We start from the raw sequence: 20,229 nt of genomic DNA, 5'->3' as shown, positions 1-20,229 counted from the left end.
GGAAACTTGCAATGTATGTTAACTGTTGAAAGATTATAAGAAAAAGACACAAAACCAAATAGAAACATGGGCTAATTTGTAGAAGAAACTGATTGGCTGATAAACATGTGAGATGATGATAAACTTTGCTTTTAATTAAGAAAGTGAAAGTTAACATCATAATGAGATATTTCATACCCAACAGATTGATACAAGTTAAAAGGCTGATGAACTAAGTATTGGTAAGCATGTGGGCATGTTCATGTATTGATTGATAGAGTATCCTTACCCATTCACTTTGGAGAATCTTTAGTAAAGTGGAACACGTGCATATCTTTTGACTCAGAAATTCCTTTCCTAGGTTTACACCCTATAGACAATCCTTAGACATAAACACAAGGAGATATGTTAAAAAACTTCCACAGGAGCATTGTTTAGAATAGCAAACAAGTTGGAAATAATCTGAATGTCCACCAGCAGGCAAATGGACAAATATATTGGTATATTCATACAATGGAATACCTTACAGCAATGAAAATAAACTAGTCCTATATGTATCAGTAGGAATGACTCTCTAAAACAATACTGAGTTAAATAAAAGTGGGTTGCACAGTGATAATATGAAACCAGAAATTGTTTTAAAATGTGGAACATATGTAAATACTAAAGGAACGTAGAAAGCATGGAAACAGCATACATTTGTTTTATATATATATATATATATATTAGGTTATATTTATAGTATCAAATTTCTTGAGGCAGATGGTAAGTACAAAGTATATGTTATAAATTCTCTATTATTTCTGAATGTCTGAATATTCAGTACAAAAAGTCGAAAGATAAAGTCTATTTGTTTGGATGAATATTAAAGTTGGTAAAAGGAATCATTGGTAGAATAAGGGTCCTGGAGTAGGAGGATGAGATCCAAATCACAGGTAGAAGGATTGTCTTCAAAAAGACTATAAGGGAGCTAAATTTTAATGGTTGTGTCAAATTTGGTTCATTATTGGATTGATGGGTTTTTTTTTTCATAAATGTTTAATTTTTCTTGGCTTGAAAAGATGTTAAGTATGCTTAGGAATTTACATCAGAAAATGTTATAATGGCATATTTGTAATCTGGTGAATAGGTAAGCTAATATTTTTACCTATCCCTAAGACTTTCATGTAGGCTCAGCATCTAGGGTAGATGGCAAGGTGATTTTAAAACAATGTATGCTGATATGTTTTATTGTGTCATATCCAGTGAAGGTTTTGGTTCTTTTTCCTTCTAAAAACATCTAAAAAAAATTTTTTTCCCTTCTAAAAAAAATTTGTAAGTTTTAGATCGTTTATTTGCCTAACTTACTCTCTTTGAATTACATAGTTGTTTTTTGACTCTCCTTCATTTCCTTGCTGAGTTGTGACTTTTTCCCCCTGTAGCTGTTTCCTTTTGAGTATGAAAGATGATAGCATTGAAGGCATTTATGACACTCTAAAGCAGTGTGCATTGATTTCCAAGTCCGCTGGCGGAATTGGTGTTGCTGTGAGTTGTATTCGAGCTACTGGCAGCTACATTGCTGGGGTAAGCTTCTGTTGTGTGACTAAAAATATGTGGGTTAGAGGGATTCAAGTCCATAAACAGCCAGGGTTGTGGTTGAGAGGGCATTTGTGGGAGCGTGGGAGAACTGGATCTCTGTTAGTTACTAACTGGCTGTGCAACTTAGAATGAGTGATTTCACTACTTCTATCTTATTAGAGGTTGATTAGATGGACTCTAGAGCACAGAGTCGGACACGACTGAAGCGACTTAGCAGCAGCAGCAGGGTCCTTTTTAGCTCAGATTTTGGAATTCTGATTTACTTTAGCAATAATAATAATATTAATAGCTTTTATTATTCATTGCTTACTATATGCTAAATGTTGTAAAAGTTTTATGTGAATTACTACAACCTTTTGAGATAGATAGATATTACAAACACAGTAAACTTTACTCCTTACAGTAACTTTGTGAGTATAGCCACTGTTGTCTTCATTTTACAAATGAGGAAGCTGAAGCTTACAAAGTTAAATTACTTCCAGAGATTCGTCATTTAATATGTGATAGAGCCAGGATTCAAGCTTAATCATTAATACTTTATGAGGTAAATTTCAGTTCTTTTTGTTCACTATTCACTAGGAGTCAAGATCATGGTTTTGGGTGAAATCTTAAAAATAATGCAAATGGATGTGTATGCACGACAGAAACAGACTCACAAATAAAGAAGACAGACTTGTGGTTACCAAATGGTCAGGGAAGCAGGGAGTGACAAATTAGGGATATGGCATTAACTGATATATAAACTACTATATATAAAATATTTAAGCAGCAAGGATCTACTGTATAGAATAGGGAATCATACCCATTATATTATAATAACGTATGCTGCTGCTGAGTCACTTCAGTCGTGTCCGACTCTGTGTGACCCCTTAGACGGAAGCCCACCAGGCTCCCCCGTCCCTGGGATTCTCCAGGCAAGAACACTGGAGTGGGTTGCCATTTCCTTCTCCAATAATAACGTATAATGGAGTATAATACGCTGAAATCACATTCAGTATAAAATACTGAATCACTATGCTGTATACCTGAAACTAATAACAATATTGTAAATCAGCCATACTTCAATTTAAAAAACAAAAGAAAAGTAATGATTTTGAGTAAGACGTGGATTTAAATCCTGTCTCTACTAATTACTAGTAGTGTGGCCTAGTACAAGTTAATTTACTTCTCTGAGTTTGTTTCCTCCTCTATAAGGTGAAGAAAATATCTCACCCTATGGAAAGAGAGTCCAGAAGAAAAACATTCTGTTATGTGGTGTTCATTATCTTTCTAGGCTGCTTAAAGGCTTGCCTTGGGTTAGAATGATTATTTTTAAAATTTGATAGGTATCTCATCTTCATTCTAGAATTTATTTATTGGAGAATCTCCATTTGCCTTATTGTCTTGATTTATCCACTGCATATAATTCTTACTATAAATCGCCTTGAATTCTTTTGGGAAAAATATACTGTAGTAGGGTTTTTACTCTACCCAAAGTATTTCATTATATGATGACCTTTTGAAAGTATGGGGGTTTAAATTCAACTATCCTGATTTTGGATTCGTTTGACTTATAGTTGTTATTTCTCATCGTAAGCTAGAGATGCCATGAAATAATGTTGGACATATTTGTAATTTATTCTACAGTTTTATGTTGGGCATTATGTCTTCAAAGCAGAGGTAGAGATGAGCAGATGAAGCTAGACTGGGAGAGAGTAATTTGCCTGCTGTTGAGCCATCTTCTTTTCTTTGCTGACCCCCACTTGCTCCTCCAGATGCCTTTATCCTGTTTCTTTTTCAGACTAATGGCAATTCCAATGGTCTTGTACCGATGCTGAGAGTATATAACAACACAGCTCGATATGTGGATCAAGGTGGAAACAAGGTATGCTTTGTGATTGAAAGTCCTAGAAATCAGAACTGAAAATCTCATATAAGCTAAGATAGCTCACTGTGTATGTTTCTAACAACTCTTTTTTTCCACTTTTATGATCAATTTAATGTGTATAATTTTTACTTATTTTAAAGTATAGACACTTGAAGTATACAGTTTGATGATTATATACTTGTGTTATCACACCATTCAAGCCATAGAACATATCCACACCAATATGTTTCCTTGTGTACCTTTGTATTAATCATCCATCATTCCTACATTTACATACTTTATCCTTGGCTCCGGGCAGCCAATGATCTAGTCAGCTTTCTTACAAGACAGTTTATTTGCAAAGAATTTCTAAAGTAGTGACTCATATTGATACCTTGGAGGAGGGCATGGCAACCCACTCCAGCATTCTTGCCTGGAGAATCCCCATAGACGTAGGAGTCTGGCAGGCTATAGTCCATGGGGTCGCAAAGAGTTGGACACATCTGAGCGATTAAGCACATATTGATACCTAACCTTGAAAAAGGGTTGTAATATGTTTTCTGGTTTTTATTAAAAAAAAGAAAAAAAAGAAAAACTTGGCCTGTTTTATAGAGGGAAAATAGAGAGTATTGGGTCATTTTTCCAATGTTATCAGTAGGATACTTTGCAGCCATCTAGCCTATCTAATGGAATCTGTGAGGACCTTGATAAGACATACCACCTTTTTGTGATCTTTAATAAAAGCACAACTTATTATCAAAGTTAAAGCAATTTTTTGGGCTTTACATACACGTCACAGAGTGTAAAGTGAGCTGCATGACAGCTGAAGAGGAAGTTTCATCTCTAGTTCACTGTGTCACTTTGGATAAATTATTTAGTCTTTCTTGTTCTATATTTTCTTTGTGTTAATTGTTCTTTTTTACACCTAGGATTGTAAGAAAAATACTACTACTTTATATCTTTATAGTACTTTTATTTGTATTACCTCATGTAATTCATTAATTGTAGTGAAGATCCAAGAAGATATTATTGAAGTGCTTTGGAAAATAAGAAGTTCCTTTATTTCATTCTGATTCTGAAAAGAATGATGATTTATTTACCCATAGCGACCTGGGGCATTTGCTATTTACCTGGAACCTTGGCATTTAGACATCTTTGAGTTCCTTGATTTAAAGAAGAACACAGGAAAGGAAGAGCAGCGTGCCAGGGACCTTTTCTTTGCCCTTTGGATTCCAGATCTCTTCATGAAGCGAGTGGAGACTAATCAGGTGAGAGATAGGTACTTGTTAGTAATAACAACTTGATTCATATGAGTTTTCTCCTCAGTCATCTTAAATCATGCTTTGAAGAATCTACCTTTATGTTTTGCAACAGCAAGGCATGCTGAGCCAAGAGATGCCCTTCTCGCCTTCTTGGATTTTTATTTTCTAAAGCAGATGCTCTAATGCTTGAGGAGTCATGAACAAATAGACAAAACTAGATGCTTGGACTTGAGCCTAATTATTATTTCTGAAGCAGAATTTTAAGACAGTCTATGGTGGCCACCCTCTCTCCCTTGCAGTATTCATAATGGACCATGTATTATTGGTTATTTGAAGTTTCTTATGGTTGGTACTCTTCTTCCCTTTGCAGGACTGGTCTTTGATGTGTCCAAATGAGTGTCCTGGTCTGGATGAGGTCTGGGGAGAAGAATTTGAGAAGTTATATGAAAGGTATGGTAAAAATACAAAAGTAGTAATGTTTTAACCTTGTTTCTTTTATTTATAGGATGTAAATTTCAAAACTATGTCAATCATTCGCCAGTTTCTAGGATTCTTCAGAAGCATCTAGAAGAAAATGTGAAGTAATTTTGTTTTAGTATGTTTTCTTCCTGAATTTTCACCAAAATTTTGGTTTGTCTTTCTTAAAACTTTGGAGGGACTTCCCTGGGTGTCCAGTGGTTAAGACTCGACTCTACCACTGCAGGGGCCACAGATTTGATCCCCAGTTGGGGAACTAAGATCCAGCATGCTGTGTGGCGTGGCCAAAAATATTACTCATGACAAACCTACCCCCAGCCCCCTGGCCAGGATGCCCAGGTAGGGGAACACCCCCAATGGCAGTGGCTGGACAGGAAGTACGGAAGGAAGGGAGGAGGGCAGTGAGGGGGTGGGGGGCGATGAGGGCCCTGACAGACGCAGAGGGTGTCTGGAGTACAGACATCGAGCAGAGCTTCCAGAGGGCCACGGCCACTTACCTACCCTGTAGCCAGCGGAAAATCCTATTCAATGGAGTCAAGTTGTATGGTTGTGATAAACTGATTGTCTGCAACATCAAACTAAGAACATGGAAGACCTAAACTCGCAAACAGTCTCTAGTCATGTCCAGGCTTTGGCCCAAGGGAAATCTGGGGAAATCCAGTTAATGCTCAAGGCGCTGAATGTGGACCAGATTTCCAAGGACAAGGCTTTCCAGATAATGACTACTGTGTCCTTTGCCTCGCTCATCTCAGCACCTTCCCTGTAGGCCAGACTGGGTCCCACCAGTCCTCAGGCTTCCCAAGCCTTCTCACCCCTTGCTTTGCCCCCACCTGCCACATCACCCCAGTCTGGTAGGCTTGGGCTCTGGGCACTGCTTTGGTCACAGCACCTGTTTGTACACATCAGCCTGCGCTGCCCCAACCCTGCCTCGAGAGTGTAGACGTCTGATAGATCTATGACAAATTCCCTGAAAAAAGAGGGGCTATAGGAGCTGTATGACTGTGGGACCACCCACACTTTCTTCCTGGTCAGGTTCTGGGTGGACCTGACCTAGGGCCCAAGTGGTGAGGAGGTGGGGCCGCCGGCGGCAGCAGTGGCTTCTGTGGAGAGAGCAGCCAGTATAAGAGCCTGGACCACATGTCCCTCGCCTGTTCCTTCAAGGTGTACTCCTTTGGCAAGCAGGTGGTGGAGAAGGTGGAGACGGAACATGCCCTGCTGGAGGATGGGAGGTTTGTGTACCACATGTTGCACTCACCCATGTGCAAGCACCTGGTGAATTTTCTGCATGAGCTGCGGCAGCTGCTGGAGCGCCATGTGATGAACAGCATCCTGGAGAACTTCACCATCCTCTGGGTGGTGACAATCAGAGACACCTAGAAACTGCTGCTCTGCACCGCTTTCACTAGTGAGCGGGGTGCCCAGCACCACATTTACCGCCTGGTTAGGACTGAAAGGGGACCCCAGAAGTGGCTCATCCCCAGAATACCCTCCTCTCAGGAAGGACCTCCAGCTTTCCTCTTACTTGGGGAGGGGCTGCTCCTTAAAAACTGGGTTGTGAGTTGAATGTGCTGGGACTGTGAGGAAAGGATGGATCCTGACGTTGGAACCTCACAGAGGTGTCTGAAAGGACAGATCACTCCAGAGCGTTAGACACAGGGTGAACAGAAGTGTGACAACCCTTGGGACACCACTGGTTCTGTCTCTGACAGGCACCCCCCCTTTTCTGTTTTGGATGTTTTGGAGGGCCCCAGTTACACATTGGCTTGTCCCAGTCTGTTGTTAAGCACCCTCCCTCTTCCCAACCTGCCTCTCCTTCCACCCGCATCCCAGCACCCTGATAATTGAATATTGGAAATTAGCCCTTTCTGTGTAAGAGCAGAACAGGTGGTCCCTGGAAATATTTCTTTTTTAATATAGGAAAAGATAATTATTAAAAAACAGAACAAAAATCTTTGGGACATGTAAACAGGTGTTCAAGTTAAATCATATTTTAATAGATCTTCTGAAAAATTAATGCAGAGTTATTTAGCAGGGTTATTAATTTGCTTTGTTATAAAGTACATTTGCTAAAGCAAGTTATGCTTTTGTATTGTACACAGGAATTGAGAGCAACTGGGATGCAGGTGTCAAAAGTTCATTCAGTAATAGCACCAGAGTACTGCTGTAGCACGATGGCACTATTTAACCACTTCAGTCTTTGTTCCTTTTTATTATGGAAGGTATTACTGATTTAGTGGGTCTGGCTTTAGCCATAGTAAAATGTGTATCATATTCCTAATTTTTTTCCCTTAGCAAAACTTAGTAAAAATTTAAGAGTTTTCAATATTTTATATTTTGGTGTTTCTCTTCATGTTGTCTGCAATAAAGATTTTTTTAGGGAATATTAAAATAATACTAGCTTTGCCTTTCAGGTATGAGAAAGAAGGTCGTGTCCGCAAAGTTATAAAAGCTCAGCAGCTTTGGTATGCCATCATTGAGTCTCAGACAGAGACAGGTACCCCGTACATGCTCTACAAAGATTCCTGTAATCGGAAGAGCAACCAGCAGAACTTGGGAACCATCAAATGCAGCAACCTATGCACAGAAATAGTGGAGTATACCAGCAAAGATGAGGTAGGTAGAAAAACTTCTGCCTCAGGTACTGAGAGAAGAATCTGAGGAGTTTGTGAATTGTTTGTGAATCTCTCGCTTGATTTCCCTTGAGTTGAGTGAAGGGAGTGTTCATAGCTTGCTGTAAGCAGAAGGGCACTGAAATAGATTATAAAGGAAGGAAACGGTGTGATGTGTGCCCTTAAAAATCTTTTAGTCTGAGCCATATAGAAAAGATTGTCGACTTTTTCTCACACACACATTGTTGTAATCTTTTCTTGAGAAAAATAGCAATACATAATTATTTAGGTTAGAGTTAGGACAAACACAGTAACGTGTTAGAGTGTGCATTCAATTTAAAGTATGGAAGCATGAGAGTCCTTACAGTGAATGCGAGACAGAATTCTCATCTCAAATCTTTAAGGCCATTCACAGAAGAGGCAAGGCTGGAAATGGGATATAGATTTGGTTATTTTAAAAAAGAAGTTTATGAAAAAGCTTTCTATTTGGGAAGACCTGCCGGTATGACAGATCAGAGACAGGGATAGGTTTTGTGCAGTGAGTGGAATGTAAGTTTATTGTGATGGAGCAGATACATTAAAGTTTGGTGTATAGAGGGATGGCTGTGGTTGAGGGAAGAGAGAAAGTATGTGAAAGCTGGCATATTTGAAAGCCCTTGTAGATTTCTGAAAGGAAAATAGCATTGCTACGATGGGAAGGATAGCTCTTGATTCTGATTATAGAATGGCTTAGTGTGAGAAGCAGTTGGAAGTTATTTTATAGAGATTGTTGCGTTAGTCAGGTGACAGACTATGTGGATATTGGATGTAAGCTATGAAAATGAGGAGGAAGGAACAGATCCTGAATTCTAGGACCTAAAAACATGACAGATGAAAAGTCAAAGAAAATGGTAAGTGAGTGAAACATACTACTGAGCTTGCAGTTTGAGTGAACTCCGGGAGTTGGTGATGGACAGGGAGGCTTGGCGTGCTGTGATTCATGGGGTCGCGGAGAGTCGGACGCGACTGAATGACTGAACTGAACTGAACTGAACTGACCACCAGGCATGTGTAAGATACTGGACTAGGTACTCTGAGATATAAATGAATGTGGCTCAGTCTCTGCCCTCTAGAAACTTACAATTCAGTTGGAGGAAATTGACATATACTTAAATTGTTATATAAGATAGACTGTGTTACAGAGAATAAAATGGCCTTTTTTAAAAACAAAAAATCAGATCATACCATTCTCTGCACAGTACTTATCTTTGACTTTCCAACCCATACAGAGTTTGTTCATTTTTTAAAAATTGAGATATAAGTCACGTACCATAAATTTCACTCTTCTAAAGGATACAATTCCATGATTTTTTATTAGTATATTCATAAGATTGTACAACTATCACTTATAACTAATTCTAGAACATTGTCATCACCCCAGAAAGAAACCTTGTACCTGTTAGCATTCACTCTCTGTTCCCCTCTTCACCCAGCGCCGGGCAACACTGATATATTTTATGTCTGGATTTGTCTATTGTGGGCATTCCGTATGAATGGAATCATGTAATATTGGACCTTTTGTGTCAGTTGTCCATGCTGTAGGATGTATCATTACCTCATTTCTGTCCTTATAATGCCCTGTGAGATGGTACACAACTGAGTATTCCACCTCATCTGTTCTTATTTTTCCCCTTGCTCACTGTGCTCCAACCCTACTAGTTTCACTGCCATTTCTCGAACATATCAAGCATACTCCTGCTGCAGGAGTTTTGAGTGGTAAAATGCTCTTTTCCCTAGAGAGCCATGTGACTTGCTTTCTAACTTCTTCAGTTCTTTCTTCATATATCACATTTTCAGTGGTGTCTCCCTTGATGACTCTATTTAAAAATGGCACTCCTTCCATCCTTAGCCCCAATTTCCTGCCTTATTTTTCTCCCTTGCATTTATCAGGCTTATGTGATTTGAGCTATGTTTTAAAAATGGGTACTTTGTCACCATATGTAGAATTGATTAGGTATGAAGGGCATGAGGGAGTCTAGATGAGAGGAGTTGGGAGTTTGGATTGGGATAGTCATAATCAAAATGGTGAAGGAAGTATATTCATTCAGTATTATTAAGCATTTGATATATGCCAGGTGTGGTGGTGCTAGTCCTGAAAATGTAAGGATAAAAAAGATATGCTTGCTAACCTGAAAAAGCTCACCACTTAGTGTAGTAAGAGTCACCTAAAGAGCTTTTTTAAAATTCAAACTTGGAGCCGTTGTTATGGGCTGTTGGAGTCTCAATGAGGATGAGGTAGACATGTGTAATTTGGAATCTTTTTACAGTGATAGAAATGTTCTGTGTTGGGTGGCTACTGAGTACTTGAAATATAACTAGTGCAATTAAGAAACAATTTTAAGTTTCATGTAGTTTTTATTTAGTGGCTGTTGTATTAGACAGTGCACATCTACTGACATACATAGAAAGTTACAGCACAGTGTGACATACATCTGGTAATGGAGCCTGGTACTATGGAGCATATGGTTCTTCCCGCATCTTAACCTGTTTCACTGGTGCATGTAAGAGTTCACACATGTGAACAGGTAGTTGGATTTAGAAATGAACAGGTGAATGGGGAAGAGGAAGCAGTTAAAGATAGAAACTAAAACTTTAATGTCAATAAGTGTTAGAGGTTTACAGGGTAGTGTCATTGAAATAAAAATCATGTGATTCTTGACCCTTTTTCTTCAAATTCTAGGTTGCAGTCTGTAACTTGGCTTCCCTGGCCCTGAATATGTATGTCACATCAGAACACACATATGACTTTACAAAGCTGGCTGAAGTCACCAAAGTCATTGTCCGAAACTTGAATAAAATTATTGATATTAACTACTACCCTGTCCCAGAGGTATGATTTCTCTGCTTATTGGTAATAATTGAAATCCAAGGTGGAAGGAGTTTATCATAGTCTTCTAGTCATCATGTAAATGGTTATCATTGGAATGGTTTGAGAAAACTGAGATAGAGAGTGTATGTCGTTTGGTACAGAGTGTTGGTTTTACTGTTCATTAATGTCATCTCTTTCTTTTCTAAATCTGTTGGCACAAAGGCAAGCTTGTCGAATAAACGCCATCGCCCCATTGGAATTGGGGTACAAGGTCTGGCAGATGCTTTTATTCTGATGAGGTACCCTTTTGAGAGTCCAGAGGCCCAGTTATTGAATAAGCAGATCTTTGAAACCATTTATTATGGAGCCTTGGAAGCCAGCTGTGACCTAGCCAAGGAGTATGGCCCATATGAAACCTATGAGGGCTCTCCAGTCAGCAAAGGAGTAAGTATACGGATGAAATTTCTCTTTGCTTGTGAGTTCCTGTAGTAGGCTTAATGGTAGCACTCAAAAATATGTTCACATCCTAATGTCTGGAACCTCTGACTGTTAAATTATTTGGTTTAAAAAGGGTCTTTGCAGATGTAATTGAGGAGCTTATCCTGGGTTATCCAGGTGGGCCCTAAATCCAGTGACAGTTGTCCTTACAAGAGATACAAAGAAGGAGCAACCCAACCATAGAGGCAGAGGTTGGAGAGATGTAGCCACAGCCCAGGAGAATTGAAGCCACTCGAAGCTGGGAGCGGCAAAGAACAGACTCTCCTCTAGAGCCTGGGGAGGGAGGGGGCCTTCCCAACATACTGAGTTTGGGCTTCCAGCCTCCACGACTGCAAGAGAATAAATTTTTGTTATTTTAAGCCACTAAAGTTGTAATTTGTTACACCAGACATCTGAAGCTAATATAGTTTTTTTGTTCTCTGGAGTAAAAAGTATATTCTACTTTAATCTCTTTTATTTAAAACTAATTATTTTTGAAAGATGTAGGAAGAATGCTGAGTTAGTGTTTTGTTTTCTTTTTGGATGGGTGGAGAAGGAAGCGGTGCCATGCATGGCTTGCAGGATCTTAGTTCCCTGACCAGGGATCCTGAGCCCACAGTAGTGAAAACACTGAATCTTAACTACTAGATCACCAGGGAACTCCCAGGTATTAGTTTTCTATAACTAAATTTAGCAGATTAAAGCAACATACATTCAGTATCAATTTCCATGGGTCAGGAGTGCAGACTTGGGTTAGCTTAATCTCTGGGTCTCTCAAAGTCAAGATGTCAGTAGAGGCTGTGGTCTCATCTCAGGCACAGTCCTCCTCCATGCTCACCTGGTTGTTCATTTCCTTGCAGTTCTAGAGCTCGTGGCATCTTGCTTCTTCAAAGCCAGTAGGAGGGAGAGTCCCTCATTTTAAGAAGAGCCCAGTCCAGTCACCATTTTGGGCATTTTCATTTCTCAGGTCAGGGCCACCCAGGATAATCTCCCTTTTTGCTAAAAAATTAAACTGATTCTCAACCTTAATTGCATCTGCAGAAACCCTTCACATTTGTCACAATTGTGTGAGTGAAATCCATCGTGTTTCCAGGTCCTGTATATACTGAAGAGGAGGAGAGTATGAGGGCCTATTCCCCAGGAGGTGGGAACCTGAGTGCTGTCCTAGCATTCTGCCATACCACTGCCTTTGTCCCCAGTAGGATGATTCTCTTCCCTGTAAAATAAGATGTTGGATTTAGTTCTCACAGTTCCTACTGATATTTAGGAACTCTACATTGTTTGAAAATCGGTGTTAATTAACTAAGTAGATAATATTTAGAGATAGGATAGATCAAGGCTGTAAAGAAAGATGAAGGTAGAGGGTAGAGTAATTCTTTTATTGTACAAAAAGAGAATACATTTCAGCAACACGCTTTCATTTGTTAAAATTTCCTGGTTTGTAGAGATGATATGGGTCTTCTGAGAGGACTCAGCAGGGATAAGGGGAAGAGGTAAGCCTTAATCAGCCTGCCTTGAATCAATATGACTATATAGCAATTTGTCTAGGAAAATCTCTGGGCCCTATACTCCTTACAAGACAGCATTTGGTGGGATATGGGGACATGGCAGTTAGTTATTTGCTTGGTTGTTGTCATAGTTTCAGATGATCATTGTATCATCAATTTGGGTTGTTTGTTCCTTAGATCCTTCAGTATGATATGTGGAATGTTACTCCTACAGACCTGTGGGACTGGAACCTTCTTAAGGAGAAGATTGCAAAGTAAGTAGAGATGTAAAGTAGCTTTGAAGTGAGGAGTGTTCAGGTTTTCATCCTGGCTCTTTCAAACTTAGGTATGTTATTTTAGCTTCTGAAATTCATCTTTTTCTCTTTTAAATGGGACTAAAAGGACCTATCTATAGAACTGTTATTGTGAAAATACTTCCTAGGACAATGTATGTACAGTCACCTGCAATGAAAGCATTGTAATACCTGGTAGGTATTATTAGTTGATCTTGTTTTAGGGGCTTAATTAGTCAGAACAGGTAATTCTTTTTCTCATTAGGCATTCATATTTCCAAGTGTCATTGCTTTTTAAGTGTTTTCCACTTTTATTTATTGCTTAATTACATTGGGCACATAAATGGCTTTCACTGAATTGATTATCATAGGAGTACATTAGGGAATTTAAAGAGCTTTTGGAGGGTTTAATATATTAAACTGTTGGAAAGAAAAATGTAAAAATTGACTCCGTAGGCCTTTTCAGTTAAACATAAGAAATTTGAGTGCAGGCAGAATGTTTTGCTGAGTCAATAATGAAACAAGTTGCTTTTGCTTTCTATCATGACCGTCTGACATGTCCAGGTTAATGAATATACATAGTGTTTAATGTTTGCAGAAAGAAGCAGTAGCTTTAAAATGCTCTTTAAAAATACCTGTTTACCTTCAGATTGTTTCATTGCTCAAATAACATATGTTAAACAATTTAGAAACACATACAAGTGAAAAGGGAGTAAAATGAAAATTATCCCAATACCACCTCCCCCTAAAAAACCTGTTTGTATTTTTTTGTCTGTCATCCTCAGACTTTCTTCTGGGTTTGTATATATATGTGTGTATTTACATGCAAATTCAGTTTTTACAAAAATGCCCCTGAACTCTGTTTTTTACTTTGTTTTTTTCTCAAAATACTGTAGTTTAAATGTCTTTTATGTATAACATTTTAAAGTTTCAAAATTAAAATAAAAATGTCAACATAAATACACATTCATTGTTAATAAAGTTCAAGTACAGAAATAAAATAAAAACTAAAAGCCCTTTTTTTTTACCTTTTCTGCCAACCACTTGTCCTACAAAACAAACAAAAAACCAACTTGTTTATTTTCTCAGCGATCACCAGCATGAATGGTATATATTTTTCTAGACCTTTTTCAGTTCGTTTGCAGATGTGATCAAACTTGACACATTCTGAGACTTTTTATTTAGTGATTTATTTTGGAGATCTTTCTCTTTTAGTACATGCAAATCTACGTAATGTTTTTAGTGATTACAGATGATTCCATAAGTTTGGATGTATGTGACTTTTCAAAACATTTTCCTGTCTGTGGACAGGAAACCACTGTCCACTTTACTGAGGGAGTAAAGACATGGAGCTAGTTGGTGGTTTACTTGGTGCCTCACAACTGGAAAGTGACACAGAGAAGTTTAAATTTCAGTTGTACACACTCCATTAGGATATGAGGCTCTGTGCTAAGTACTGTATGAATCTAGAGGTATGTAGCAAAGGCAAGCTCTTTGTGCTTGAGAAACTAAGTAAGGTAAGACATGTATACAAAGAAAATGTACGTAAAGGTACAGGTCATAAAAAATATTTGCAGTACAAGTACTTGTATTTGACAGTTTTACTTAGTGTTGTCTGCCTGGTCAGGAAAGATGTTTTAGCATAGGTATCTCTTCAGCTGAGGTTTTTATTATTACTATTTTATTAGTACTATTATTGTTAATTTATTTTGACTGTGCTGGTTCTTCATTGAGGCACGTGGGCTTAGCTGCCCTGAGGCATGTAGGATCTTAGTTTCTCAACCAGAGATCAAACACACATCTCCTGCATTGGAAGACAGATTCTTAACCACTGGACCACCAGGGAAGTCCCTAGGTTAAGCTTTGAAAGATGTGCTTAGCACAGTTTGAAGATTTTCAGAGCTCAGATACTACATTTTTAAGTACTCTCTTTGGCATTGAATAGAGTCAAAAGGTATTAGCATTATTATAGGAACTTTAGGTGATAGAGGAAGTCAGGAATATTATACTTTGAGTGTCATTTTCTCTATTCATTATCCTATTCAGTATAATGAAGAGTTGTGGTGATAGATGTTTGGGTCTTATCACTTTCACATCTAAGTTTCCTTAAAGAGCCTAGCACCGTGATCACATAGTCTCTTAGAAAAGAGTGAGGGTTAAATGAGTGTACCTGAAACAGGTGGGGACTCTCCCAACAGCCATTTGAGTGTTTCCTTGGGCAAGATGGTGTTTCAAGTGCTGTGATTCCTAAGTGGCATAAGTCATGGCATGATAAAGGTTGTCAGCAGTAAAAGTTGTGCTAATTCTGCTTAGTAATCAGTCATTCATTTAGGAGAGGGGCATACTGTAGAGTTGCATCCCTGTAGGGGTTAAATGCAAATGTCAGCATGTGAGTGTAGTGCGTGTATGGTATTACGGCAACTGGTTTACTACGATGATTAAAGTAGCTGTCTTCCTGACAGACAGTAGCATAAGGACCAGCATCTAATAATCTCCTTTTCTTCAGGTATGGTATAAGAAACAGTTTACTTATTGCCCCGATGCCTACTGCTTCAACTGCTCAGATATTGGGAAATAATGAGTCAATTGAACCTTATACCAGTAACATCTACACTCGCAGAGTCTTGTCAGGAGAATTTCAGGTGAGAAGATTACAACCAGACCTACGGGAAAGTCTTTTAGCCTGATGTTAGGAGTAAATGCTACTCATATTTAGGATGCCCCTCTATTTTAGAATAGGGGCAGAGTTTTGATAAAGTGAGCTGTCATCTCTAATATTATTTATGTTATTTCAGCATATAATAGACATTTTATAAATATCTGTCAAAAGAATGAAGGATTGAAGGTTGAGTATGAAAGCAACTTGTTGATATTAGAGTTCATGGAAAAGACTCTGATGCTGGGAGCAATTGGGGGTAGGAAGAGGCGGGGACAACAGAGAATGAGGTGGCTGGATGGCATCACTGATTCGGTGGACATGAGTTTGAGTGAACTCCGGTAGTTAGTGATGAACAGGGAGGTCTGGCGTGCTGTGGTTCATGGGGTCGCTAAGAGTCGGACACGACTGAGTGACTGAACTGAACTGAAATGTGTAACCAGTCTTTAATCATGTAGTATGTGTCATATACTACACGGTACTACCTGTGCTAAACTATAACACATATACTGTCGCCTCAGATGCTTAAGTTGATGACACTCCAGATGTATAGAGGTATCTTTTAAGATAGTGGTTCTCAGCCTTGGTTACAAATTAGAATTTCTGATGGGAAGGACCAGTGCGTTTTTTTTTTTTTTTTGAGGTTCGCAAGTAATTCTCATGTGCAGGTTGAGAACCACTAATTTAAAAGATATTTATTTGTGAATTTACAAATATTCTGAAGTAAATTTCTGTAAGGTTTGGGTTGGGTACATTTATAATTTTCTCAAGTATTTATTGTGTCCGTACTTAAAACAAGAAAAGAATCATTCTACATACCCAGCTTAGGCAGTTAGCTCCTTTCACTTTTGCAAGTACCTTATGTTATGTTTTGAATAACAGGTATCAGGATTTTAGAGGAATATAGCTTTCATGTGATGGGATATGTCACTCAGTTTCATAAAAAATAGAATTTACCAAGCAATCTAATCTTAAACAAGTCTGTAATCCTCTTCAGGCCCTGCTGTTGTTTATTCCTTCACATTTTTTCTCCTTTTCCTTTCAGATTGTAAATCCTCACTTACTGAAAGATCTTACTGAGCGGGGCTTGTGGAATGAAGAGATGAAAAATCAGATTATTGCATGCAATGGCTCCATCCAGGTACAAAATGACCAAAAAAAAAAAAAGTGTGCTCTTCTAGAGCTAAGTTGAACATTGGTACCTTCTTGATTATCCCAGGCAATACAGAGAAAGAATGGCTGTTCACTCTGGTCATATATCTAGGCCTTACCCTCTGTTGTTTGTGCAGCACTATAAAGCAATGGTTCCCAACTTCTCTGCACATTAGAATACATCAAAGAGCTATTAAAGCTGAAGCTTAGGTTGTTCCCATACCAATTAAATGTCAGGGAATGAGAGTTCAGGCATCAGTATTTTTTAAAGACTCTCTAGATAATTCCAGAGTTCATCAGAGTTTGGAGACCAGTGATATAAAGCCTGAAATTAGAGTCAAACTTAATTGAAAAGTTTGATGGAGATTGAAGACTGATAGTTCAAAAGACAGAGCCACAAATAGTGTTTAACAATAAAATATTTGCAATTGAGAATCAAGAAGCATTTATTTGTAGATAGAGGCCACTTATTAGATATTGGTCTGCTCAGCAACACGGATAAAGATTCCTGTAACACTTATGTATTTGCTGATGGAAACGGTAGCATTAGCCAGTCTATGTTTTGAAGCACGCTAACCGTACACCTAAGAAATAAGAAAGCCTTATTTCTATTGACTTCGAGTGGAGTTTGTGGAGTCCTACCATATTTAAAGGGTTTTTGTCTCATTGCTTCCTTGGGTCATGTTTCTGTGAATTACAGCCCTGAGTTTTTGTATTTTCTGCAAAACTCAAAGGTCATTTATTGCTTAGCTTTGATCTGTCCTTCCTTTAATAAGTGCCTCTAAAACAGTGAATGTTTTGGCCATTAACCAATTAAAAATGAATCTTACATAACTACCACCAGATTGATATTTTGTTGGTTAGATGGGATTTTATTGGACTTTGTAAGCTGGATGTGAGTAGTCTTAGGAAACTTGGTAAGGATCATACTGTATTAAATGGAATGGCTAGGATCAGATCTGACTGGAAGTAGAATCACGGCCAGACCCTGGGGTCATTGTTCTATTAATTATACTGCTTTCTTCAACCAGAGTACAATAGCATCTGCTTTACCTTCTTCAGAGCATACCAGAAATTCCTGATGACCTGAAGCAGCTTTATAAGACTGTGTGGGAAATCTCTCAGAAAACTGTACTCAAGATGGCTGCCGAGAGAGGCGCTTTCATTGATCAAAGCCAGTCTTTGAACATACATATTGCTGAGCCTAACTATGGCAAACTCACTAGTATGCACTTCTACGGCTGGAAACAGGTTGGTGGAGGAAGTCAACCTACTTGGAATGTTTTAGAATTGGAACAGAGTTTTATATTCTAGCTACCTATTAAATATTGCCACCTGGAAGTTCTTTCACTTGAAGTCCAATATGTTAAAACTAATGCATGGGTTTATACTAGATTAAGTTCTCACTTTGAATTTTCTTATTTTGGGTGGGATTATTTTATTCGAAGCTTGAACCCTCATAGGAGTTATCTGTGATCCTTCCTTTACTTCCCATGTAGTCATTCACCGTGTGTGCTGTTGGTTGCTCCTTTGTACTGTTTCTTGAATGCCTTTCTTTCTATTCCATCACCACCATCACCTTTATTCTTAAGTTCTTACCTGATCTCTTTGCTTCTGGTATCTTTACTCTAGGTCAGGTAGTGTCCTGCTACTATTCCTAAAATAAAACTATACATCAACCTACTATTCAAAAATATCCATTGTTTCCCAGCTTTAAAACAGGATAAAAGCCAATCATTTAGCTAGTCACTGCCAACTATAAAGACCTGTGAGTCTATAATGTATTCTTTTTTTAAAAAAAGAATATTTATTTATTTGACTTGCATGGGGTCTTAGTTGTGGCATGCAGGTTCTTTTTTGGGGCACGCAGACCCTCTAGTTATAGTGCTTGGACTCTGGAGTGTGAGGGCTCAGTAGTTGTGGTGCCAGGCTTAGTTGCTGTGCAGCATGTAGGATCTTAGTTCCCTAACCGGGGTCAAACCCGTGTCTCCTGCATTGTGAGGCAGATTCTTAACCACTGAACCATCAGGGAAGTCCCTATAATGTATTCTTGTTCCCTAACGATATTCTACGTATTTATATAGGATTATAATTTTATCCTTTTATTTAACAAACTTTTATTGAACTTATATTGTATTCCAGGACTGGGGGTACTGAATAAAAGGTGATGGTTCTTGTCCATGAAATAGTCGTCATCTCTTCTTATACAGAGAAATGGTCTAGACCTCTAAATAGTTATAATCTAAAGCAGACATATTTTCTTAGGTACACTTGGAAGTCTTACACATAAACAAACAAAAAAAAAGACTAGAGAACAAAAATATTTGACATTTTGAAAGAGATAAGCTTGTTTTAGTGGTGAAAAGGATAGCGTGTACTATCTTATCTCCTTCTCTCTCTCTCAGCGGTTTTGAGAAGGCTTCTTGTGCTATGTATGTGCCATGCCTAGTCACTCAGTCATGTCCGACTCTTTGCGACCCCATGCACTGCAGCCCAGCAGGCTTCTTTGTCCATGGAATTCTCCAGGCAAGAATACTGGAGTGGGTAGCCTTTCCCTTCTCCAGGGGATCTTCCCGACCCAGGGATCGAACCCAGGTCTCCCACATTGCAGGCGGATTCTTTACCATCTGAGCCACCAGGGAAGCCCAAATTAAAAAACAGCTGGGGCTTCCTGCTGCTGCTGCTAAGTCACTTCAGTCGTGTCCGACTCTGTGTGACCCCATAGACGGAAGCCCACCAGGCTCCCCTGTCCCTGGGATTTTCCAGGCAAGAACACTGGAGTGGGTTGCCATTTCCTTCTCCAGTGTGTCCTAGAGGAGATATAATTCCAAATTTAGAAAGCAGTTTGATCTGGTCTATGGAAATGTATTTTAAACACTGGTCTTGAATGTTTAATGTTCTCACAGCTTCTCCTAATTAGTTGTACTTACTTCTCTTTTAGGGTTTGAAGACTGGGATGTATTATTTAAGGACAAGACCAGCTGCTAATCCAATCCAGTTCACTCTGAATAAAGAAAAGCTGAAAGATAAGGAGAAGGTATCGAAAGAAGAAGAGAAGGAGAGGAACACAGCAGCCATGGTGTGCTCTTTGGAGAACAGAGATGAATGTCTGATGTGTGGGTCCTGAGGAAGGGCCTAGAAGAGACCCGCACTTCTTCAGTAGCCAAGCTACTTCTTGAGCATAGATAGGTGCAGTAGGTTTGCTTGAAGTGGTAAGGCTTTGCTGGACTTTTTGCAGCAAAAAGATCAATTGGTTTAAAGTACTGTTTCTATATAAGTGTGAAAGTAATGATTTTTTTAAATTGATATATTGGGACTCAAAGTAGATTTTTTAGGAATGCAAAAGAAGTCATTTTGCAAATAGGGAGTGATTAAGTAGGGTTTTTATCACCCATCTGGTACCCCTTTTCTGGTGACTTCAGTTTTGGTAAGGAAACTGGTGTGTGCATAGAAGCAAAATGAGTCATAGCCTGTGAGAAGTGCTGATGGGGCCTTTATCTGGGTAAGGTCTTAATAGGTCATTCAGAAATAAAGATAATAAACATTTCTAAATGACTGTGTGAGA

The 20,229-nt window shown here is 38.7% G+C and overlaps 1 protein-coding gene across 1 annotated transcript in view; it reads left to right on the top strand.

The window, feature by feature from the left end:
- The window catches only part of RRM1 (ribonucleotide reductase catalytic subunit M1), a 40,633-nt gene extending 20,404 nt beyond the window's left edge, over positions 1-20,229 (top strand). The window contains exons 8-19 of the mRNA XM_055423525.2: positions 1,401-1,542; positions 3,338-3,421; positions 4,510-4,671; positions 5,036-5,115; positions 7,554-7,755; positions 10,471-10,620; positions 10,822-11,043; positions 12,762-12,838; positions 15,363-15,498; positions 16,558-16,653; positions 17,727-17,915; positions 19,606-20,229. Coding sequence (XP_055279500.1) covers positions 1,401-1,542; positions 3,338-3,421; positions 4,510-4,671; positions 5,036-5,115; positions 7,554-7,755; positions 10,471-10,620; positions 10,822-11,043; positions 12,762-12,838; positions 15,363-15,498; positions 16,558-16,653; positions 17,727-17,915; positions 19,606-19,791 — 1,726 coding nt within the window. The 3' untranslated portion in view covers positions 19,792-20,229. The remainder of the gene's footprint in view (positions 1-1,400; positions 1,543-3,337; positions 3,422-4,509; positions 4,672-5,035; positions 5,116-7,553; positions 7,756-10,470; positions 10,621-10,821; positions 11,044-12,761; positions 12,839-15,362; positions 15,499-16,557; positions 16,654-17,726; positions 17,916-19,605) is intronic.

Source organism: Moschus berezovskii, chromosome 14, assembly GCF_049115385.1.
Source record: "Moschus berezovskii isolate FMDL1 chromosome 14, NW_MosBer_1.0, whole genome shotgun sequence".
NCBI classification, from domain to species: Eukaryota; Metazoa; Chordata; class Mammalia; order Artiodactyla; family Moschidae; genus Moschus; species Moschus berezovskii.
This window is presented reverse-complemented; position numbering and strand designations above follow the sequence as displayed.